This window comes from Ptychodera flava, chromosome 17 (genome assembly GCF_041260155.1).
Source record: "Ptychodera flava strain L36383 chromosome 17, AS_Pfla_20210202, whole genome shotgun sequence".
NCBI lineage: Eukaryota > Metazoa > Hemichordata > Enteropneusta > Ptychoderidae > Ptychodera > Ptychodera flava.
Genome location: NC_091944.1, coordinates 38856776 through 38878218, shown reverse-complemented (window position 1 = coordinate 38878218; position 21443 = coordinate 38856776). Strand labels below are relative to the sequence as shown.

At 36.7% G+C, this 21443-nt stretch overlaps 2 protein-coding genes across 2 annotated transcripts in view; both read right to left on the bottom strand.

The window, feature by feature from the left end:
* Positions 1–81: 81 nt before the first annotated feature.
* Positions 82–21443, bottom strand: part of LOC139116294 (F-box/WD repeat-containing protein 2-like) — a 64134-nt gene continuing 42772 nt past the window's right edge. The window contains 3 exon segments of the mRNA XM_070678917.1: positions 82–942; positions 1883–2055; positions 2708–2794. Coding sequence (XP_070535018.1) covers positions 645–942; positions 1883–2055; positions 2708–2794 — 558 coding nt within the window. The 3' untranslated portion in view covers positions 82–644.
* On the bottom strand, positions 3759–21343 carry LOC139116296 (uncharacterized). The gene is made up of 7 exons (XM_070678920.1): positions 17053–21343; positions 16843–16946; positions 16537–16604; positions 16208–16320; positions 7687–7796; positions 7304–7455; positions 3759–6575 (listed from the first exon to the last, which is right to left on the bottom strand). The coding sequence occupies exons 2-5, from the start codon at positions 16943–16945 to the stop codon at positions 7700–7702; spliced, it is 381 nt and encodes a 126-aa protein (XP_070535021.1). The 5' UTR covers position 16946; positions 17053–21343; the 3' UTR covers positions 3759–6575; positions 7304–7455; positions 7687–7699.

Below are 21443 nucleotides of genomic sequence, written 5' to 3'. Positions count from 1 at the left end.
TCCCCAAGGACACTGTCCGGGGGGCTAAAAACAGAGAATCGAAAGGTTCATCATAAACACAATACAGAGAGATTCCTTGACTATTTTAATGAGTATCTGTATTTCTCAAATCAAATCACTGAAATACAATATACACCATCAGAAGCTACCTAAAGAGTTTAAAATCTAGCCCCGTAGTCCACTGAAAGACAGTATAAAGACATGCCATATTGTAGAAAAGCATTCAATATAAACCTCCTCTATATTTATCCACCTTCTATCAGATTCCTGACATTGCTCCCTTTCTAACTTACTAGGTTTTCATAGCCATCAATAAAAATCTGATCCATCTATAGGCATCTTGCAGGTCTTACTAGTAATCATGGATAACACAATATTCTCTCACAGATATCCTGCATGGCATTTTAAATATGCAAGAAAACATAATGCAATCTTCTTAAATTAGAATTTCCTCACAGAACTTTTATCATCATTCAGTGTTCACTGTCCTCTGCAAACATATTAAATCAATGAGTGAATGTCATATTGATATGAAAGGATATACCCGGTATACAATAGCAGCAGTCTATGCCACATGAATGTTATCTGCCTGATCACGACACACGAGATATTTTACATTTTGTACATGAAGTGCACAGCAATTACTAGCTGTCTCCAACACTCTTCTTCCATTTCACTAAATAGATACTGTGGTTTTGCATACTAGTGGCAAACACAAGGCCCTGTTCAGCCTTGAAACTGAAGCCATGCAACCATGCTGTGTCACCAGCCAGAAAGCTGGATCCTCTCTTGGACCTTCTGTATGCAGGAAGATGGAATTTGGAGACAAGTTTGCCTGTCTTCACTTGAAGAATACACAGATTGTATTGGTCAAGCAGTAATGCAAAGACAGATCCAATACCAAGCAATGCACAGCTGGTAATTTCTGTGCAAGGAATAGTTCTGTAAGATAAAAAAAATCAATGCAAGAGTGTTACCTTCAACTTCTCTCTGGTAGCAATCTACCTGAGAAACAATATTTTTTCACTTATTTTGAAATTTTATGGACCTTGAACCTGATGAAATGATCAGACGTATTTTGCCAAGAGATTCTAGCCACTGAAGGTGAAATAGGAAAGCATGTTCAACATATAAGAATACTTGGAATCTGTTATGAAGGAACAAAATCAAATTTGGTATTTCAATATAGTTTGTAACCTTTAGAGATAAATTTGGTAAATGTATCACAGTATTAGAAGTGATATGCCATGTAACATTATGGTAAGCAGAATGTGTCAATACACTGTATGATTATTTCATGGTGGGATCATTGAGCAACTGCAGTATTTCCTAGAGTTTGCAATATTACAATACTTCTGAACATTTGTGGTTGTAACAAAAATAGGATAAACATAACAGTGATATCCTAAGTGATTTGACAATTGTCATTTACACTGCCAATAGCCGATGCCAATTTCTACTTTGAAGTTTTCCATTTTCACTGTTCAAGATTAATGGATATTACCTGATTCACAAACTCTGTCATTCACAGCAATCAAGTATTCATGCCAGAAAATATCCAAAGAATGTACCTGATCATAGAGCTAGCCTACTTTTCCTCCTGCTGTATAGATTAGTCTAATTCTGTATAATATTGTTGAAATTTTCGACATAAGTTGAAGTATTCAAGAATTCTGGTGTGAAACATAATGAATATTATGAAATAGGTTCACTGTTCCTAAGATGGAGTCGCCAAAAGGAGATCCATGAAAATAATATATGGCTTTGCAAAACAGTAACTGTTGACATCTTTTTCAACAATAATGCATATCGAGTAAGAAATTATTGCAAATTACAGATTACAAGAAATATCTACCGGTATAGCCATGAATGCATTACTTACCTCATTAACGTAAGTGTTTGAAACTTCCATATATGGATACCCGCATCTGAAGCACAGCTGATAAAGTGACCGTCAAACTGAAGATGTGGCTGAAAGTATTGACTGCCATCATTATGTGATAAACTTAGTGTTTTCAAACATTCTGTATTAACTTCAGATCCTATAGGCCAAATCTGTCATCCCATGGAAAATAATAGATTACAGAAGGAGACATATGGTACAATACTGGCATAGAAACACAGTATCCACAGAGTAATGGCAGATATAATTCATGTACTGTATCAATATGACAACTGATGATAATTGATGATGGCTAATTTGAGTTTTGTTTGAAAGATTAACGAGACTGAAGAAAGTCATCAGATCAAAACAATAGAACTAGATATTAGAAACTATGCCTTGCAATTCATACCTTGATAACATCAATATACTGTAAATGAATGTAAACATTTGTAAGCTTTCTCAGTTCAGATAGTAGGCTATGTCAAGGATATATTAAACTTCCCAGTGCCTTATGATCATAGTAACAAGGTTGTGCGAAACGTCCAGTGTCTTATGATCATAGTGATAAGGTTGCTAGTTGTAATATATACTGAGTTTATAAAAACCTCAAGTACATACCAAGTAACATACAAAAAATCTAACAAATGAGTAAATGTGGTACAAACGCATCTACATTTGTGATGTTTACCCAAATAAACAGACACGTTTTTACTGATTATTTGCATAAATCTTGGATTAAATTGAACATATTTATCTGATGACAATTTGAATACAAAAATCTGAGGCAATGTGAAATCTCTGTTGTTTGTCTCTATAATTTACCTTTATTTCATTTCTGTCCATACTGAGTAAAACATAATCATCTTCATTATGAAATATGGAACCTATTGCACACTTCCGCAGCAACACCTGAAAGAGATAAATGTAAGTATGAATGCTGATGCATTAGGGATGGTTGAGAACATCTTCATCCAGCATGATTACCTACCAGTATATATGCTATTTCATATTGTTGGTCTGACATTGGTACAGGATTATGATCAGGAGAGACATCCTTTCACTTGTACATGTTTAAAGGTATGGCAATCGATCCCAGGGCCTAGGAGTGGCACATGTAAAACACTGTGTACATGGGCGTAATAAGCTCTGAGTGTATCTATTTATACAGGAAATCCTGACAGCTATGTGTGTCCGCTGATAGAGCCAGTTAAAATAACTGACACACAAAACAAAAACACAAGCTGAAAACAGTTGGTGGTTTGAACATGATGAACTTCACCGATGTCTGTAACAATCGTAGCTACAGACGTACTTTGAACATCGCTCGTACCAACGAATAGTTGAATACCTGTAGAATGTGTAGAACTATACCGGCCACTCATGTAGTTTGTGCCCAGTAAAGATGTTTCGGATCATTGACAAAATCTTTGACAGAAAATGAACAGACCCTTCCTGGCGTAGTTGTTATCTTCCTCTATTGACGGACTATTGATGCGGGGTTACAGTGGTTATTTGGTAGCAAAGCATGGTCTATTGTATTGACGACTGCCGCGTGCCATTTACAGTCACGTGTGCTTGTCAGCTTGGCAGTCTGCAGCCCTGCGTACAGGTCTATGTGTTCCCGGCATTATAAGGCCACCAGCACCGCTAAATCGCTTCGATTTTCGGCTCGATCTATCGATCCCATACTCGATCTGCCCACCACTACAACCTAAATACTCGCAACATGTGCAACAGAATTACTCAAAAAACACACAATCCTGGTTTTCTGGTTTTTGTCTGGCCATGCACTCACACAAAACATTCAGAACTACACTCAAATATACCTAGTTGGACATTCACAGTTACGTGTGTTTCAATACACAGCAGCCGCCGCCAGCCAATTGCATTGTATATTCTATGCATTCCTCGCAGCGGCCACTATCTATCTAAACATTCGTAACTGTGTAGTTGGATCACAAATTTAACCACCTCCTCGAAAATCATGCCGATGAACATGTTACTCGCATCTTGTTGAAGAAATCGACCATGTTTTGAACCCAAGCGCAGTGAAACGCAGCCAGCAGAAAGATTCTATGATGTAATTTATTCTACTACTGATTGGCTATTATCAATGACCAAAATGAAGGTCTTTGCAAGACGTTACTGGTGAAGTATAAATTACCCAATAAACAGTGGACTAATATGGCGTATATTCTTACTGGAATGCTGTGAGTAAACCAGGTTTGGTTATATAAAGCATGCACACATGATCCTTCACATGTCAGGACCTTGCCTGTTTCTGGAAGAAATGGCCGCAAACCAACCCGATCTCAGTCAAGTGAGCCAATAAGAATACTCACGTGGTCTACACTATCGGCGTCATGTCATGATCAACCTTTCACTCTGGGCAAATTTACCCCATGACAGATCAAACTTTTCAAACAGTTGTGATTCATGATGACTGGTGCTGTAAGCTGTTTCGCCTTTTAAAGCTGAACTTCATTGAAATATGCATACAACTAAGATTACCTAAGAAAAATATATTAAGCTCATCATGCTATGTGATTACACTGTCCGCGCTGGGTCCGGGTCTGAAGAAGTACAGAACCACTCACTTTACATGAATATCCATGCACAAGTTACAACAAAAGAAGGTGATCAGCAGTTATGTTCAGTTATACGGTATTTGTTTGATCTCTCGCAATGAGCACAAAGCGTATTCATTCTATCATTGATGAACTACATGAGTTTTCAGAGTGTTTTCATTTTCACGATTATTTAAGCCTGCTCACCGGTCATGCTATGAAAGTTGAGTTTTATATGAAGGGTCGAATTTACAGTACATCCCGCCATTTGTTTTCCCTTCATAATTTGATATGCGTATGATGTCCCACATTTTCACCACAAGTGGTTATAATCATGATCTCTTAAGGAAACATTTTGAATAAAATTGATCACGGTGCTTTGTAATATACTTCAGGTCCATTTGATGCGAGGTCGGGTTGACCCTGGCAGGGTCTGTTTTACTAGAGACACAAGAACTGTAATTCTTGAAGTACTTCAACTACACAACAAATTATCGGCCTGATATCCTTCTTTTTAATGCTCTGTTTCAAGATTGCCCATCTATTAATTTGAACCTGGTTTCCGTGTTCAAATTCATTGTTCATTCAAGACTACCTATCGCAGCCTCCAAACATATTGGCGCTGCGTTCACGAGTCTGTATTTGTGCCATGGTAATTTTTTATCGGATTTCAGCCAAGGTAGTCACACTACTGAGAAGAAAAAACAGTGCAAGTTCACTGTGCCCTGAAAATGGAAACTGCTGGCTGGTCTTTTTACGTACGAGTAATTCGTTAACAGACATCAGTTAGTATGTGATCGTTGATGCGTTGAAACCATGCACTCACAATATGAATAGCGAGCAGGACGTGAAGTTACGTTGGGAATGAAATAAAATATCATAGTCGATATTTTATCGTTTAATTATTTCTTCCTTGTTAATGCTGATTCAGCATGTACGTAGCACACAGAACGGTAACGTGGACAACAGATCGGCCTATTTAAAGATTTGAACTCTTTTTGAGTCGTAAAGCAAGCACTTTCCCGAAGTGTCGTATGGCACCTTGTGTTCCCAGCTATTAAAATATTACATTCACTTCGATGCAATTCAATGGTTATTCATCCCAAACATGGGCAAAAAGTGTGGCTCAAACACAATTATATTAATACTATTAAAAATATACAAAAAGTACATGGACACAGAACAATACCAAAAACAATCACACAACACAGTGTACAATTCATTTAGAAGCTGCACAGTGGTAGGAATGATACCTTGGACCGGTTTGACCTGCTAGCTGGGTATCTAGACCAGAAAGAAGTACCGGGTATGCTGAACTCTGTCGATAAAACATGATTAAGCTTACTAGATAAAACAATTGAGCGGGCAAAATATGACAGACTTCTCTGGGGTATTCCAATGAATTTTCAGCTAAGTGACACAATTTAATCAAGTGAACACTTGTTTTTTACTGTCAGATTTTTGGAGCCAACAGATTAATGAGAATGAATGAACCATTTCTAGAAACACCATAGACATATCGGAAAGAGCGAGTGTCCACACCGTCGAGTAAAACTGCTTCAATCGATAGGTTTGAGCATTTTCAGTTTGGGCATTTTGATTTGATTGCAATAAATGCTTTGTTCTCCCTTTTGGAACTCACGTTTTTGCAGTGCTTTTTTAACATGAAATCGTCTGAAATATTTTGTTTGGATGAAGGGAACACCATTGATACAACTTGATAATGACGCTTATAGTGATATATTACCACAGTTTGGTGGATTATTTTCAACAAAAATCCGTCCATATTCCTATTTCATAGGCAGTTTGCTTTTTCTAGTTGATTATAGTTATCAAAGTGGTTAACATAAAACACAAACATTTTTGATTTTCAATTCAAACAATTTATTTACTTATGTTTCACATATAATTAACAAGTTTTCTCTTTTTTACAATATCCTTGTCTAAGAGAAGTAATAAATTAATCAATTTTGAAAAATCGATGCCATCATTTCCCTCCATATTCTGTTTTTCTAATCGGATGTTTTCCTCACTGGATTTCTGTAGCTGGACTGCATCCTAGGTCTTCTGTGATGCAGTCTTGGTGCAACAATGGACGTGGCCAGTCTGTCAACATTTTCATTCTGCAAACAGTTGGTACAGAATATTAGCTTGTTGTTACACCGAACGAGTACGATTGCAAATGATTGATTTGTGACTACATTATAGCACCGTTGAAATTCCTTCTGACCATATTTTATAACTGTAACAAAGCTGAATGCTCTGTAATGGTTTCGTTGAAACGTCAATGGTATATATTTCTTTGACAAATCTAGTACATGAATCCGCTATATGCTTTAATTTTAGCCTATACTTGTAGGATGTATGTGTAGATTTGTTGCTGTACATACCCAATCTAGGCAAGCCATGTCGCTCCACAATTTGTAGGTGTATATATATATATATATATATATATATATATATATATATATAAAAAATATATATATATATATATATATATATATATATATATATATATATATATATAAGAAACTTGGGTTGACACACACTACCACACCCAGTTTTTAGGTTCCAAACGTATTTATTGTACCTCAAACACAACGTTTTGCTCTAAATCTAGAGCGAAACGTTGTGTTTGAGGTATAATAAATATGTTTGGAACCTAACAACCAGGTGTGGTAGTGTGTTAACCCAAGTTTCTTCTATCTTCCCCCCACTCCACGCTCCACTGGGGATCGCCTGAATTCATATATATATATATATATATGTATATATATATATATATATATATATATATATATATATATATATATATATATATATATATATATATATATATATGTAAACTTACGTTGATGAAATGTTCTGGTTGCTTGTACACCACACTACTCCTATGAAGTTGGTAAGCAGTCTAACAGCTACTGGACTTTGGATTAATCGCCAGGTTGGCTCGTATGACCCGCTGCAGCATCCAGATGTTGGATGGCACTCTCCATGGTTACCCTACAGAACAAATTACAATCCATTGAGAAATGTAGTAGACTTGTGTTTTTCAATTGTATTTGAGTTTATCTGGAGTTCGAAGGTATGATGGTGTGTTCTGCTTTTGAATCCCTCGTTTTGGTTTGGATATGGTCGAGTATTGTATGCTGGCATACTTGCTACGGGATTATATTTAGCGTGGTAAAATGAAAATGGAAATATTTAAAGTTAAACAACAGCTTGTTAACTTACCATTTTCATCTGCCTATTCGTAGAACCGCCGCTCGCCGGTCATTTCGTGATGTTGGGAGCAAGTATCATCTTCCCTTGTGACACATGTCTTGTAGACACACTTGTGAGTTCTGATATTAGAATGAGAAAGTACAATTGTGCCTTTAACGAAATGACGAATACTCCATGTGAAGTAATCACAACAAGTCATTGTTGATGACACAGTCCCCACTTGTTAATGGGTACTTTATTACAGGTCCTCAGAGAGGATCCTCTTTATTAGGTCTGTGATAAAAATACTTTGATACAGATGGCATTCAATGGCCACGAATGAGTTCCATGGTGAAGAAAACATAACACCAATTTAGGCCACTATCCTAAAGGTCATTAAATGAGTCAACTGGGAATTACTTGACAGGATGTTTTTCATACTATCCAAACACTAATAAATTATCAGGTACCATATTTCATAAGGTTTAATGCAGTGTTTACAACACTATGAGATCAACATCTGTATCAAGTTTCATCATTTTTGACCTTGTATTTGTGGATATATCACTCTAATTAGGAAAGTTCATTACATATGCAATTAAAAATTTATTAAAATGACACTGATAAATGTCTTTTTCACTGTTAAAGCAATGTGAGCTTAACATCTGTACAAAGTTTCATGAAATTTGATGCAGTATTTCTTAACATATCAGCCTAATTATGAAACTTGAATCAACAATTGACATGATACTGCTACATGACGTGAAACAAATTGATGAGCATGTATGAAATAGGTCAATGTCCTTGCACCAACTTTGAATGATACTGGTGGAAATATGTCTGAGTTATGGCTCAGTACATGAGAAAATCGTAACAAAATCGCCGCCACGCAGCGATATTTGATCTTACTGTTTAAAAAGTCAAGACATATATGTATGACATAAGTCAATGTCCAGGTACAAACTTTGAATAAAATCAGTTGAGACTTGCCAGAGTAATGGCTCTCGACATGAAAAAACCATAACAAAATTGCCACCATGTGTCCATATCAGACCATATCGAGAAACAAATCGACAAACATATGTATACTATTAGTCAATGTCCTTTTACCAACTTTGAATAAATTTGCTTGTGGATGTCTGAGTTATGGTTCAGGACATGGAAAATCATCAAAAAATGGCCACACGGCGGCCATATTCAATTCAATTCAATTCAATTCAATAGAACTTTATTTATCCCAAACACGGGCAATTAAAAAGCGTGGCTCAAATACAACATCAAAAATATATAATACAAATTTACAAAATGGTAGGAGACGCAGGACTATACAAAAAACAGTTTAGGAATCATTTAAAAGCCGCACAGCGGTTGGAATGAATGACAACTTGCGCGGTTTGACCTGCAAGCCGGGTATCTAAAACGCCGACCAGAGGGAAGTGTGTCGAACTCTGGCTGATAAAATGTGATCACTAGACAAAAGAATTGAGCGGGCTTTCCTGAGTACTTGCTGATTATAAAACGTAGAAAGACTTCTCTGGGGTATACCAATTAGTTTTGAGCTAAGTGAAACAATTCTATCAAGTGAAGTTTTGTTTTTAACAGACATATTTTGATACCAAACAAATGAATGAAAATGAGATAACGCTTTCAATGTAAGATTTATAAAAAAGAGACAAAATTTGTCTATCAACCATGAATGAACGCAGTTTCCTTAAAAAGTACAATCTTTGCTGCCCCTTCTTCAGTATAGCATCGGTGTTATGATCCCATTTCAATTTGCTGTCAAATATTGAACCAAGGTATGTATACTTCGAAACAATCTCGACTTCTTGATCGTGAACAATGGACGTAGGAGGGTTGCGTTCTTGCCTCCTAAAATCAATTATCATTTCCTTGGATCATATCACAAAACAAATCTATGTTAGACATAGGTCAATGTCCTTGTACCAACTTTGAATAAAATCGGTGTAGATATGCCTGAGTTATGACTCTGTATATGAAAAAATCGTAACAAAATGACCGCACAGCAGCCATATTGGATCATATCACAAAACAAATTGATGTGCATGTCTGTGACATTGGTCAATGTCCTGGTACCAACGTTGAATAAAATCAGTTGAGATATGCCTGAGTTATTGCACTGTACATGAAAAAAATCGTAATAAAATGGCCGCCTGGCTACCATATCGGATCATATCACAAAACAAATCAACACGCATATATATGACATAGGTCGATGTCCTTGTACCAACTTTGAATAAAATCCGTGTAGATATGCCTGAGTTATGGCTCTGTACATGAAAAAAATCGTAACAAAATGGCATCCTGGCGGCCATATTGGATCGTATCACAAAACATATTGATGTGCATATCTATGACATTGTTCAATGTCCTTGTACCAACTCTGAATAAAATAGGTTGAAACATGCTTGAGCTATGGCTCTGTACATGAAAAAATCGTAACAAAATGGCCACCTGGCGGCCATATTGAATTGTATCACAAAACAAATTGACGTGCATATGTATGACATAGGTCAATGTCCTTGTACCAAGTTTGAATAAAATCGGTGTAGATATGCTTGAGTTATGGCTCTGTACATGAAAAAATCGTTACAAAATGGTCGTCTGGCGGCCATGTTGGATCGTATCGCAAAACAAATTGACGTGCATATCTATGACATAGGTCAATGTCGTTGTACCAACTTAGAATAAAATTGGTTGAAACATGTCTGAGTTTGGCTCTGTTCATGAAAAAATTGTAATAAAATGGCCGCCTGGCAGCCAAATTGGATTGTATCAGAAAACAAATCAACGTGCATCTGTATGACATATGAAGTAATCCTTGCACGAAGTTTGAATGAAATCGCTCCAGGCATCTCTGAGATATCTGCATGAATGGACAGACGCACACATGCACGCTCGCACACACGCACGGACATGACCAAACCTATAAGTCTCACCGGACGGTGTCCATGGGGACTAAAAAACATAGGGCCAAAGTCCCTGAAGCTACTATAGACATGGATACAAAATTAAGTATTTCCTGACTGTATAAAATTATCTCACTAAGGTCATCCTAGGGACCTGTAAACCAAATATTAAAGCTGTCTGACCAGCGGTTTTGAAAAAACAAGCGACTCAACAGTTGACAGAGCTCTGCTGTGTTATGTAGAGAATAACTTTTTGTGACACATGTATTGATGAGGAAGGTGGATATCTTTGATAGCTCATTTCAGGATGGTCTGACCAAAAATAGAAAAAAAATTCCGTAAAAATACAGATTTGCATATTTCATCACAATTTTAACAAATCTAAGTTGTGTTATCCCTAGGGACCTGTATACCAAATAACAAAGCTGTCTGACCAGTGGTTATGAAGAAGATTTTTTACCAAAAACGCCTTTTTTGGTGCTAATTTACATATTTTCAACAATATCAAAAATTAATAAAAACAGTTTCTCAAAATCATATATTTTATCCACACAACAAATATCAAATCAGTAAGTACTGCAGTTCTCAAGATATTTGAGTGGACGGACGCCTCACAAATGGACATACATACATACATACATACATACATACATACATACATACATACATACATACATACTGACAGTGCACGCCGGACAGATACCCATCCCAATAGCTTCTATAGACTATATTAGTCTATAGTAGCTAATAAACGAGAGTTAATTACATTCTAATTAAAGTAAACAAGACTTGAATCAAGATTTTTTTCATAAAAAAACAGCATATCTGTCAGGTTATAAAGAATCTTAAGCTGGTTATCTTTTTATCAGTATTTTCATCCTATTAACCAAGCACATTTTAACTTTCAAATTAACATTGTAAGTAAGTTCTGTTGAATAAGTTGAGACTGTACGTACTCAGAGAAAGCACACTGAAGAGACAAATGTTTGAAACTTAAGAAGTTCAAGGTCATCAAAAGCATCATGTAACACTTTCATTGCACTGTTTACACAGATTGCAAAATTGCTATAAATAGCACATGAGGATTCTCACAGCCCAGCTTTACCATAAAAACCCTATCACTTGACCACTCTTTTAGTTGACCACTCTATTTTTTTCCCCAAAAAAGTAATTTTATTTTATCCTTACCAAGTCAACCATAAATGGAAATTAGAACTTTCTCTATCTCTATTTATTTGATCACCCTATCATGACAAACTATTTTGTCAGCAATTTCTTTTAGATAACATACAGGGCACAATAAATGACGGTTCAGAATATGTCCAAGTTGGGCACACAGTCCATGTAGCCGACAATGACATGCAAATGATATGCAGTTAAGGTCTCCTCAACTAACTTTCAGCTGGTTGCTCACTTTCTACTATTTTTATAGTATTTTAAACAAAAGCACAGACTTCTTCTACCTGCAACTTAAAACTGATAGTGATTTTGTAGCTCATTCTTTACTATTTTTCATAGTTTTCTGTAGCCGGTAACAGACACTTCGTGTTCGTGTCGGCTACATGGACGATCTGCCCAAAGTTGGGATTCAGGAAAGTTGCCTTAACATGTTTTAATCCTCCAAGATGGTAAGCATTTCACTATAAACTGTAAAGTTGAATTCTCTGATCATTCTACACTAAAATTAGTTTGGCTTTGATGATTTCCTAATTAATTCAATTATTTAAAATCATATTAATTTTTTTTTTCTGGGTGAATTGATAGGGTTTATACAGTACAAGAATTACACACAATGTAAGTCAAATTTTGATCAAAAATGACAAAAAAATTCCTTAAAAATACAGATTTGCATATTTCATCACAATTTGAACAAATCTAAGTTTGGTGATCCCTAGGGACCTGTATACCAAATAATAAAGCTGTCTGCCCAGCGGTTATGAAGAAGAAGATTTTTTACCAAAAACTCCTTTTTTGGCATTAATTTGCCTATTTTCAGCAATATCAAAAAATTAAAAAAAACAGTTTCTCAAAATCATATTTTTCATCTACACAACAAATATCAAATCAGTAAGTACTGCGGTTCTTAAGATATTTGAGTGGACGGACGCCTCACAAACGGACATACATACATACATACATACATACAGACTGACGACAGACGCCGGACGGATACCCATCCCAATAGCTTCTATAGACTATAGTCTATAGTAGCTAAAAAACGATATAATTTTAAGTATTTTTTCTCACAATTGTCAGCCTGATCAATGAGCGGGCTTTAATAAAGTTTTGAACAAATAAATCTCAGCTAGAATACGCTCAATAGCGTCACTGAGACGCATTGTATTCAGTGTGCGAAATTAAGAGAAAATAGCTTCATGTCATAAGGGCCTGCACCAAGCCAAAGCTTTAGGTCCTCACAGAAAACTACCGGTCCTCAATAAATGCAGTTGTCAACGACCATTAAAGTCAACTTCTCCACTAATACTATGCTTTTGAATGCTGTAATATTTAATTTTTCATGTCCTTTTATCAATAGAGTCAGTAAGTATTCACTCCAAAGGACTGTTTTTCACATAGATTGCAGAATAGTGTAGGTGAATGATCATGAATCATTAATCTACATGCGCATGTCATGCGCACACATTTATCGATGTTTTCCACCACAGGGGGGGAGGGAGGGGGGACGATGGGACTAACAGGAGAATTTGACATTTTTTCTAGCCATGTCAAATCCCCATACTCGAACTATAAAATGATGTCAAACACCAAGGGACCGGGGAATACAGGCTCATACACTGGCTACATGTGGCTGATGAAAGCGAGAAGATTTGTCTCTCATGACTTCCTATGGGAAATGGTGTTCTCTACATTGCTGTGTACAAATGTACACTACACCAGGGCATGTGATATTGTGATTTGAAAATGGTTGGTGAGCTGAAAATCACTGAAATTAGCCAACGCGAGTGGTAGAAGAGTGAGTGAATAACTGAGTACCTTGAAAACAGTCATAAGTGTATGAATAATTTTTTTATGCAACCATTGATTACTACGTCTTTTTTAAACAGAAGGGAGAAAATACTTGGTACGGATTACTTTCAACATTTTCAAAAAATAAATATGGTTAAATGTGGCCTCTGTTGCATTCATGAAGAAACAGATGAAGTTATATTTTTAATTAAAAGGAAAAGTATCGTAACTTTTTCTCGATTATAGAAATTGTAAACAACATGAATGGTAAACGCCACTCGCGGAAATGAATGCATATTTTCTGATCAAAAAGTTTTGCCTGAACGATTGCTGGGTCTCATCGCCCTTTGAAAGCTTAAAGTTATTAAAGTGACTCTGAAAAGTTTGACGGACACTCAATACTGCTGAAAACCATCGGCACGATCAGATAATGATACCGTAAAATCTTAAAAGACCTATTTTTTGCGACATTTAGACCTACAGTCCAGGATGACGGAGAGTTTTGCATGCCTGTCGTAAAACAGTACCGGTATACATCGAAACAATTTGAAGCCCTAATCTCGGCCTCAGAGAGTATACATGACGGATCGTGCAACTCGACAAAACTGTTATAAGGCCGCTCTGTTTTATAAAATGTACACTTATCATCACTTATATATCGTGTTAACAGTCGGCCTTGTGAACTTTGGTTAAAGACCAACGAGCGAGCAAGATGTTCTGGCGGTCCACAAACAAACGCAGCGAAACGTGAACTTGATTGTCGACTGCAAGTAGCACAATTGGGCTGTCGTGTAACATCTGATCTAGTCCTTGTATCGGGCGTAGTTCAAAACCATAGAGGTAAAAAAATACCTCGATGTTCAAAAACAAATATGACTAGTCAACAGAACTGTTCTCTTAGTAGGTTTTTGTCTTAAACTCTTCTATGAACTGTTTATGTTTTGAACGCTTCAATGGAAAATCAAAGCAAATAAAACGGAGTCAATTTGATAAAAGGAAGGGCTGTACATTTGTGTACATGTAAATTCCGAACACTTAAAGTATGGAACTAGTGAAGTGATACTGGGTGTTGTTGTCATATGACTCAGATATGCTATCATTACCAGGGTTACAATTACTAGACGAGTATTATTATAATATTGTATTATTACAATATTACATTATTGCACCAAAATCAATTCATTCCATTGCTAGAATCTGCATGCACGGACGTATTTCATAATGATCTGAATGTAATCAACTGCACCATGCTCTGCGCGTCGATCGGAGGGATTAGACTCTTCGTAAATCAATCAATCAATCAATCTTTTATTACTCAACACACACTGACAGAGAGTGTGGTATGGTTCATTTCAGATGAAAGAACAACATGTCCAAAACTGAACACCATCAAATGGATATTAAAATCCAAGTAAATTGAATTGAAGTACACATATAACTCTAACTGTAACCAGCTAACTGTAGGTAGCTACTGGAGGGGTCAGCAAACACCAGAATTCCCTATAAATATAGCAAGGTTCAGAGAATTCTGATCCATAATCTTTTTCATGTTTTCTACTTTTTCATCAACACTCATAGTGATAGAAAAATCTCTTCCGCTTTTCTGGCACAAAATTGATCTCTCAGAAATATGACACTTGCATGTGAATAAAAAGTGAAACTCATCATCTATAACATTACTATCACATCTCAAGCAAATTCTTTCATTTAAAGGTAAATGAGGTTTACATTTCCTACAGAGGTCAACACGTAAATTATGATCACTCAGTCAAAGTTTGGTACACTTCTACGTAACCCGAAATCTGAAATATCTCTTAAATATTTTTCGAAACCAAACTTGGTCTCGAAGATTCTATAAGTGCGCAATTTGTTACCACTTCCATTCTTCCTTGAATCCTTTGAAAGGGTTCTCTTCCCAGTTTCTAAGTATTGATTTTCATACTCGTGTTTTAACTTCTTACATAACTGAGAATAAGAATTTACTCTAGATGCACTGAAAACACGACTGTGATTGTAACTTCCCAAAATGTGATGAACAAATTTTGCGTATGGAGAATTGATATATATTTTCTCTAAGTGCATTTTTCAAAATACTACCTAGCTCAGATCTAATACCCTCAAAAGGGATGCGTTTACTTACTCCTAAAATAAACCTGAGATATGATATACAAAGACTTTCAAGGCAATTATCAACACTTGTAAATGCAAAAAATCGCCATACAAAAATTACTATGTTGCGACATTGTCAACCCCACCCCGCTCCCCATCTGGCGTACTATTGAGATCGAATTCCCCACTACCAGGACACGAAGTGCGATCAATATCCCCTGTTGCCCCGCACTCCCACGGTGGAAAACATTGATAGGTGCATGACATTCAAGTCTGAATCACATGATTCAGAGTCAGTCATCATCTGCATCTGTTACAGGTCTTGACGGAGAAATTTTCATCATTTATTCCAAATTTCAGTCGGTCATCAGGACCGACATGTTACTAAAAACTTTCGGCCCGACGAATAATTTGTCGGTCTCGGACTGTCGGACCTACGTTAATTTCGCACACTGATTGTATTTTGGAAAAGATCTTGATTTCTAAATTGTCATATTGAAAAGACGTGGATGTAATTAAGAAATAAACAATTTGGTTTTTATTACCTGTCTCCTAGGAATACGATGTCACTTTGCTTGGCATTTTTGCAAATTGCATGGTGTGCGTCAGACATGACTTCAATTCCACCTCTTTTTTCTGGTTCATAGAATGCAATCTCCTATGATGTGAAACAGGGGTGAAAGGTTTTTGAGAACATCACACAATACTATTCTGATAAGCTAAAGCCATTTTATTATTGGGTGTTTGTGTAGGATAATTGTGGGGTAATTACTATTACAATGATAGAGTAACGTAACGGTAACTTGTCTACGTATGTGCTCAATTCTTGAAAGAGAATCTGCTTTGATGTAATCATATTTTAACATGTGCGTACCTCAAGTAGAGCATCACTTCGGGACTCTTCAGCAGATCGTTTCACTATTGGGCCATACTGACTAATGACTGCAAATAAAGTTGTAAGATATTCAAGTGAACTTGTGATGAACATGTTATTTTTAACGTTATCGATGTTCAGAGAATCATGCCAGAAAAATTGTTGAAAATGACAAGAAATATACATGGTTTTAATGCCACGTGTAAAACAGTATGATCAGGATTATGAGGACAAAAGTACTTTTATGATGCACTATGATTGTACCAATTTTCAAACGGTATTGGTTGATAGGGTGTGTATACTCACAGGTCTTCCTGTATTGCTTGCCCAGCACACCAATGTTACCAGCCTTGCACAGAGCGGCGTATTGTGCATAAAGCATACCACTTGTTTCCACTGCGTGAAGCATCCTTTTGAAGAACACAAAACAAGAAAATTTAGTAAGCAAGTCTGTTGATGGTGGTATACACGGTCAATTTTGTGGAGTGACCATAACGGTGAATGAAATTTACCAACCTGTAATTGACAAGCAGTTTGCCATTCTGTAGTGTTGATGACGAATACCATGTCCACTGATGCTTTGCGTTGTTGCTGTTACATAGAAAGTGAAGTCGCCCGGCATGGCCGATCAAGTTTGTTCGTTCACATTTCAGGTTGTCCCAACAACATTATCTGTGCTCTTCGATTCATGCGACAAGGTTGTTCACTGAACATGAAGTACACAAAAACATACGATCTTCTGCCTTGTTTTTGTCGGTTGTTTCAAAACAATGGCCATCGTCTTCTGGGTTTCTCACGGGATCACTTCCACTTGCAGGACCGTTCCTCATCAGAAAGAAGTTGGTTACCTTTGACCAAAACATCATAATTTGAAAATTTGTGCTGCCTTCCGACCAGAAGTTCTCGTATGCTGACAAATGCCGTCTGGAGATTGGCCTTTGCCACCGCCATTGGTGCTGCGTAATTAATGGAACCACGTTTGCTGTTGTCTCGTGTTCGGCGGTGATTCTGTTAGCGGATTGCCTCGTGTGTCTCGGAAGGTCTAATGGAATTTTCTCTTTGTGTCGAGCGTATAGCTAAATCACTGACAACAAAATGCTCACAAAATTGAAAAAGGACTAAATAAAGTACAGGCAACAAAATTGGGGGAAATTCTCAAGAGAAAAAAAAGAATCAAAATATTGTAAAAAAACTCAATAAAAATTAGCTAAAACGTAAAGCTGAATTACTAAATATTTAAAATTACACCTAAACTACTTGAAATCGAATGAAGCTAACCTAGTAAACAATGTCAATTATATACTCATAAACTGATGAAACTATCTGTGAATTTTTAAAAACTGGAAATGTACTAAATTTACCTACCAAAAAATTCACTCATAAATGATAAAAAAATGTGATTTTTTAAACTTGGAATATACTAAATTGACCTAGAAAAATTTCAATGTGCGTATTGTATGGGAAAGATCTTACCCAAACCACGGGGCAAATCAACAAACCAACAACCGCTGACAGAAACTGAGCTGAATGATCTTCAGTTTGCAAGATCGCTTTATTATATATATATAGGTCAGGGTGAGCAGTTTCTGGCGCTGAAATGTCTGGACAGCACAAAAGATGGGAATAAACAAGACTACGACGAGCGAGTAACCTGACAAGCCACAGCTGATTTACTAAGCCACCGGAACATAACTTACTGTTGATAGCAAGGTAATTCTATGTCCAGTGATGAACACGATGTTCAAAATATACCATGGTTGCTGATTTGAGCTGCTACCTCGACCGATCAAAAACTTTTCAAAGCGAAGACATAATACTAATATCAATAATTATGTAAGATTATAGTGCCCGTTGTATTCTTGCCAAATAGGTGCGATCATGTTGCGATCAAGATTATTATGATATAAACCACCAAATGCCTGCTTGCTCTTCTTATGCACAGCGTGTAAAAATGAGTTATTCCCGCCGAGAAATACGACAGCAATAGCCCTGATCTTGATTTTAGTTTTGTTTCTATACATAGCTGCACGCGCTCGACATCGGACACTAAATTTGGACATATGTTGTTGTTGCATGAATGTATGACTGTTGTTGCAGCTTGTAGTCTGAGCCATAAATTAGTGCGACTTTTAGTATCCACTGTAACACTAGCGGGTAAATTTTTTGCCCAGTTTTTGCGAAAAATGCGGACAAAATTTATTTTGCATATTAATGAAAGAAAACTAGCGTCTATTATGAATTTCTTACTGATTTTGCATCTGGGCCTAGTTTATCACTGTCACTTGATCATTTATGTCAATTTTTTCAAACAAAAATCAGTTCACACTTCATCGTGGGAACATATTGGAAAGGCATTCATAAAATGTTCATCACAGGAAAGATTATATAGCAGTTATCCCCATTTCACAGGTGTATAGAATGCTTATCAGGGTGTTTATCTTGACGACTCATGAGCTGCAGGCTCTAAATAAATACTAACAACTTCCCCATAACTTTGCAACCACACTCCCATCACCAAGTGACAGATACAACTGTACGTGTGCTGCAACTGAGACAGGCAAAAGACTTGAAATCAAAACGGAAAAAGTGTACAAAAATATCTACATCTGAGCAAGTTGAAAATGGAGAGTAATTGTAATGGGTTCAATTTATTTGATATTATGAAAATCTTCTGGCCACTGAACAAGCATCTGATTATGATCTCCCTAGTTTGAACATTCGTGTGGTGGGTAAAAAATGAGACCTCCGATCATCCAATCATGGATGTACCACGTCCATGGTCACGGTCCAATATACTGCTTCTGCTAGCCAAAGACTATAAATTGACAGAGATTATTATTACTGGTCTCTGTAATTTTTGCCGACCATTTGTTAGTAGTTGTTAGTAGTTGTCATTTCTTGATTTTGTCTGTAAACTACTTAGTGAAGTAAGTAAGTTCCAAGACACCTTACCGCCAACGCAATATCGATATCAGGATAGCCAAATCAAGTCTAGACAATCCAAGGAAGAACTAAAGTTTCTATTTTCTCACGGTCACTGGAAAATTTCTGTAGATTATTTTTCAAACAATCAGTTTTACACTTCATCATGCATGGGAACATTTTGGAAAAAATGTTCACACAATGTTCATCACAGGAAAGATAACAATACAGTAATCTAGCTGTTTCACAGGTGTATAGAATGTTTATCTGGGTGTTTATCTTGACAACTCACGAGCTGCAGGCCCTTAATAAATACAAGAAACTTCCCCACAACTTTGCAACCACACTCCCGTCACCACGTGACAAGTTTACCCGTACATGCAGAAATACCGGTAAATAGTCAAAAGACTTCAAATCAAACATCAAAAAGTGTAGAAAAAAATCACATCTGAGAAAATTACAGGTAATTTTTAAGAGGTTCAGTTTATTGGATATTATAAGAAATCTGCGGCAGGTCACTGAACATCGTTCAATTATGATCTCCCTTGTTCAAATACTACACTGGCAGGGTAAAAAATGAGACCTTCGATCGTCCAATATAACTACTTCCGCTAAGCCAACAAGCATTAGCCAAAGGCGATAAAATGACCGAAATTATTATTGCTGGTTTCTGTAAATTTTGCCGACTATTTATTGGTAGCTGTGAAATTTCTTGAGTTTGTATGACTACTACTTCAGTGAACGAAGTAATTTTGAAGTCACCTTAGCGTGAATGCAATATCGATATCGGCATAGCAAAGTCACTTGGAGCCGATAGATAATCCAGGAAGAACTGGAGAGTCCTTAGAGCATGGAAGTAACAACTTCAATTGCGTCCATATATCTTGAAAAACGACATACTTTACTGCGTTCTTCAGATCATAGACAGTAGAGAAACTTTTCTATACTAAGTTCACTGTCCAGACTTATTATCATGTTTATGCCTGTATGGTCAGCACTGTATTTTTCTATGGCAAGTGTCTTTTTCGAACAACTCCAACATACATGAACTAATTGCGATCAAGTTTCATCGCCTCGAGCGGAAATGAGGCAGCTTGTGGTGTGATTGTGCGTACCTGCATTATCGTCGCCAACCCCCCCCCAATCACAGCGCTCCACCCCGGCATACGATTTGTCAGTCCGTCAGCAGACGCGGCCATCACCAATCCTAAATTTACATAAACTCACGTACAGCAAGTGCACATCATTATCATGCATTGTTTGTTTTAGAGTTGGTTATTTTGGGAGTGACTTGCCTGACGACAACATGAGTTGAAAACTTGTATCGTCTGTATCGCCAATGACGTCACGCACACTCCTCCCATGAGCCATTTCGCACCCATGGAATTCCGGGCTCATTTTCATAAATGTCGTCTACTTCAACTTCTCTTTAAGTCACGCTGTAGTCATCAGTGCGTGCAATTATGTTGCAAATTTGAGCTGCATTTTATTCAAGGGTGATTTTGGAAGGGAAAAACGGTCAAGTCGCTGGACTTAGGTTTTCCTTTAAAAAAATAGACATTTCCCAACCGGTGTGTGGAGGGACTGTGGTTGCAACTGTTATAATACGTCTGGGGTGAAAATTAGCATATTGGGTAAGTAATCACCTCGCTTTGCTAGGTGATTATTTCTTCTAAAATATGTAAGTTTTCATCCCAGAGGTCCACAACCAAGTACCCTTGCTTGCCGTTTATGTTACCTCCAAACGTTATGACATTGACCATGCACAACTAAGTATTTATTTATACATATATATATCAGTACATATCACCTACAATAGTAAAAATATTGGAAAGGATGAGGAAATATGATAGACCAATACTGAATATCACATAAGCAGTCGCTAAAATTGCTTATCTGATATTTAGTATTGGTCTATCATATTTCCTCATCCTTTCCAATATTTTTTTCCTGAAGGTAATCCACAAAAGATTTTTGCTTTTGTA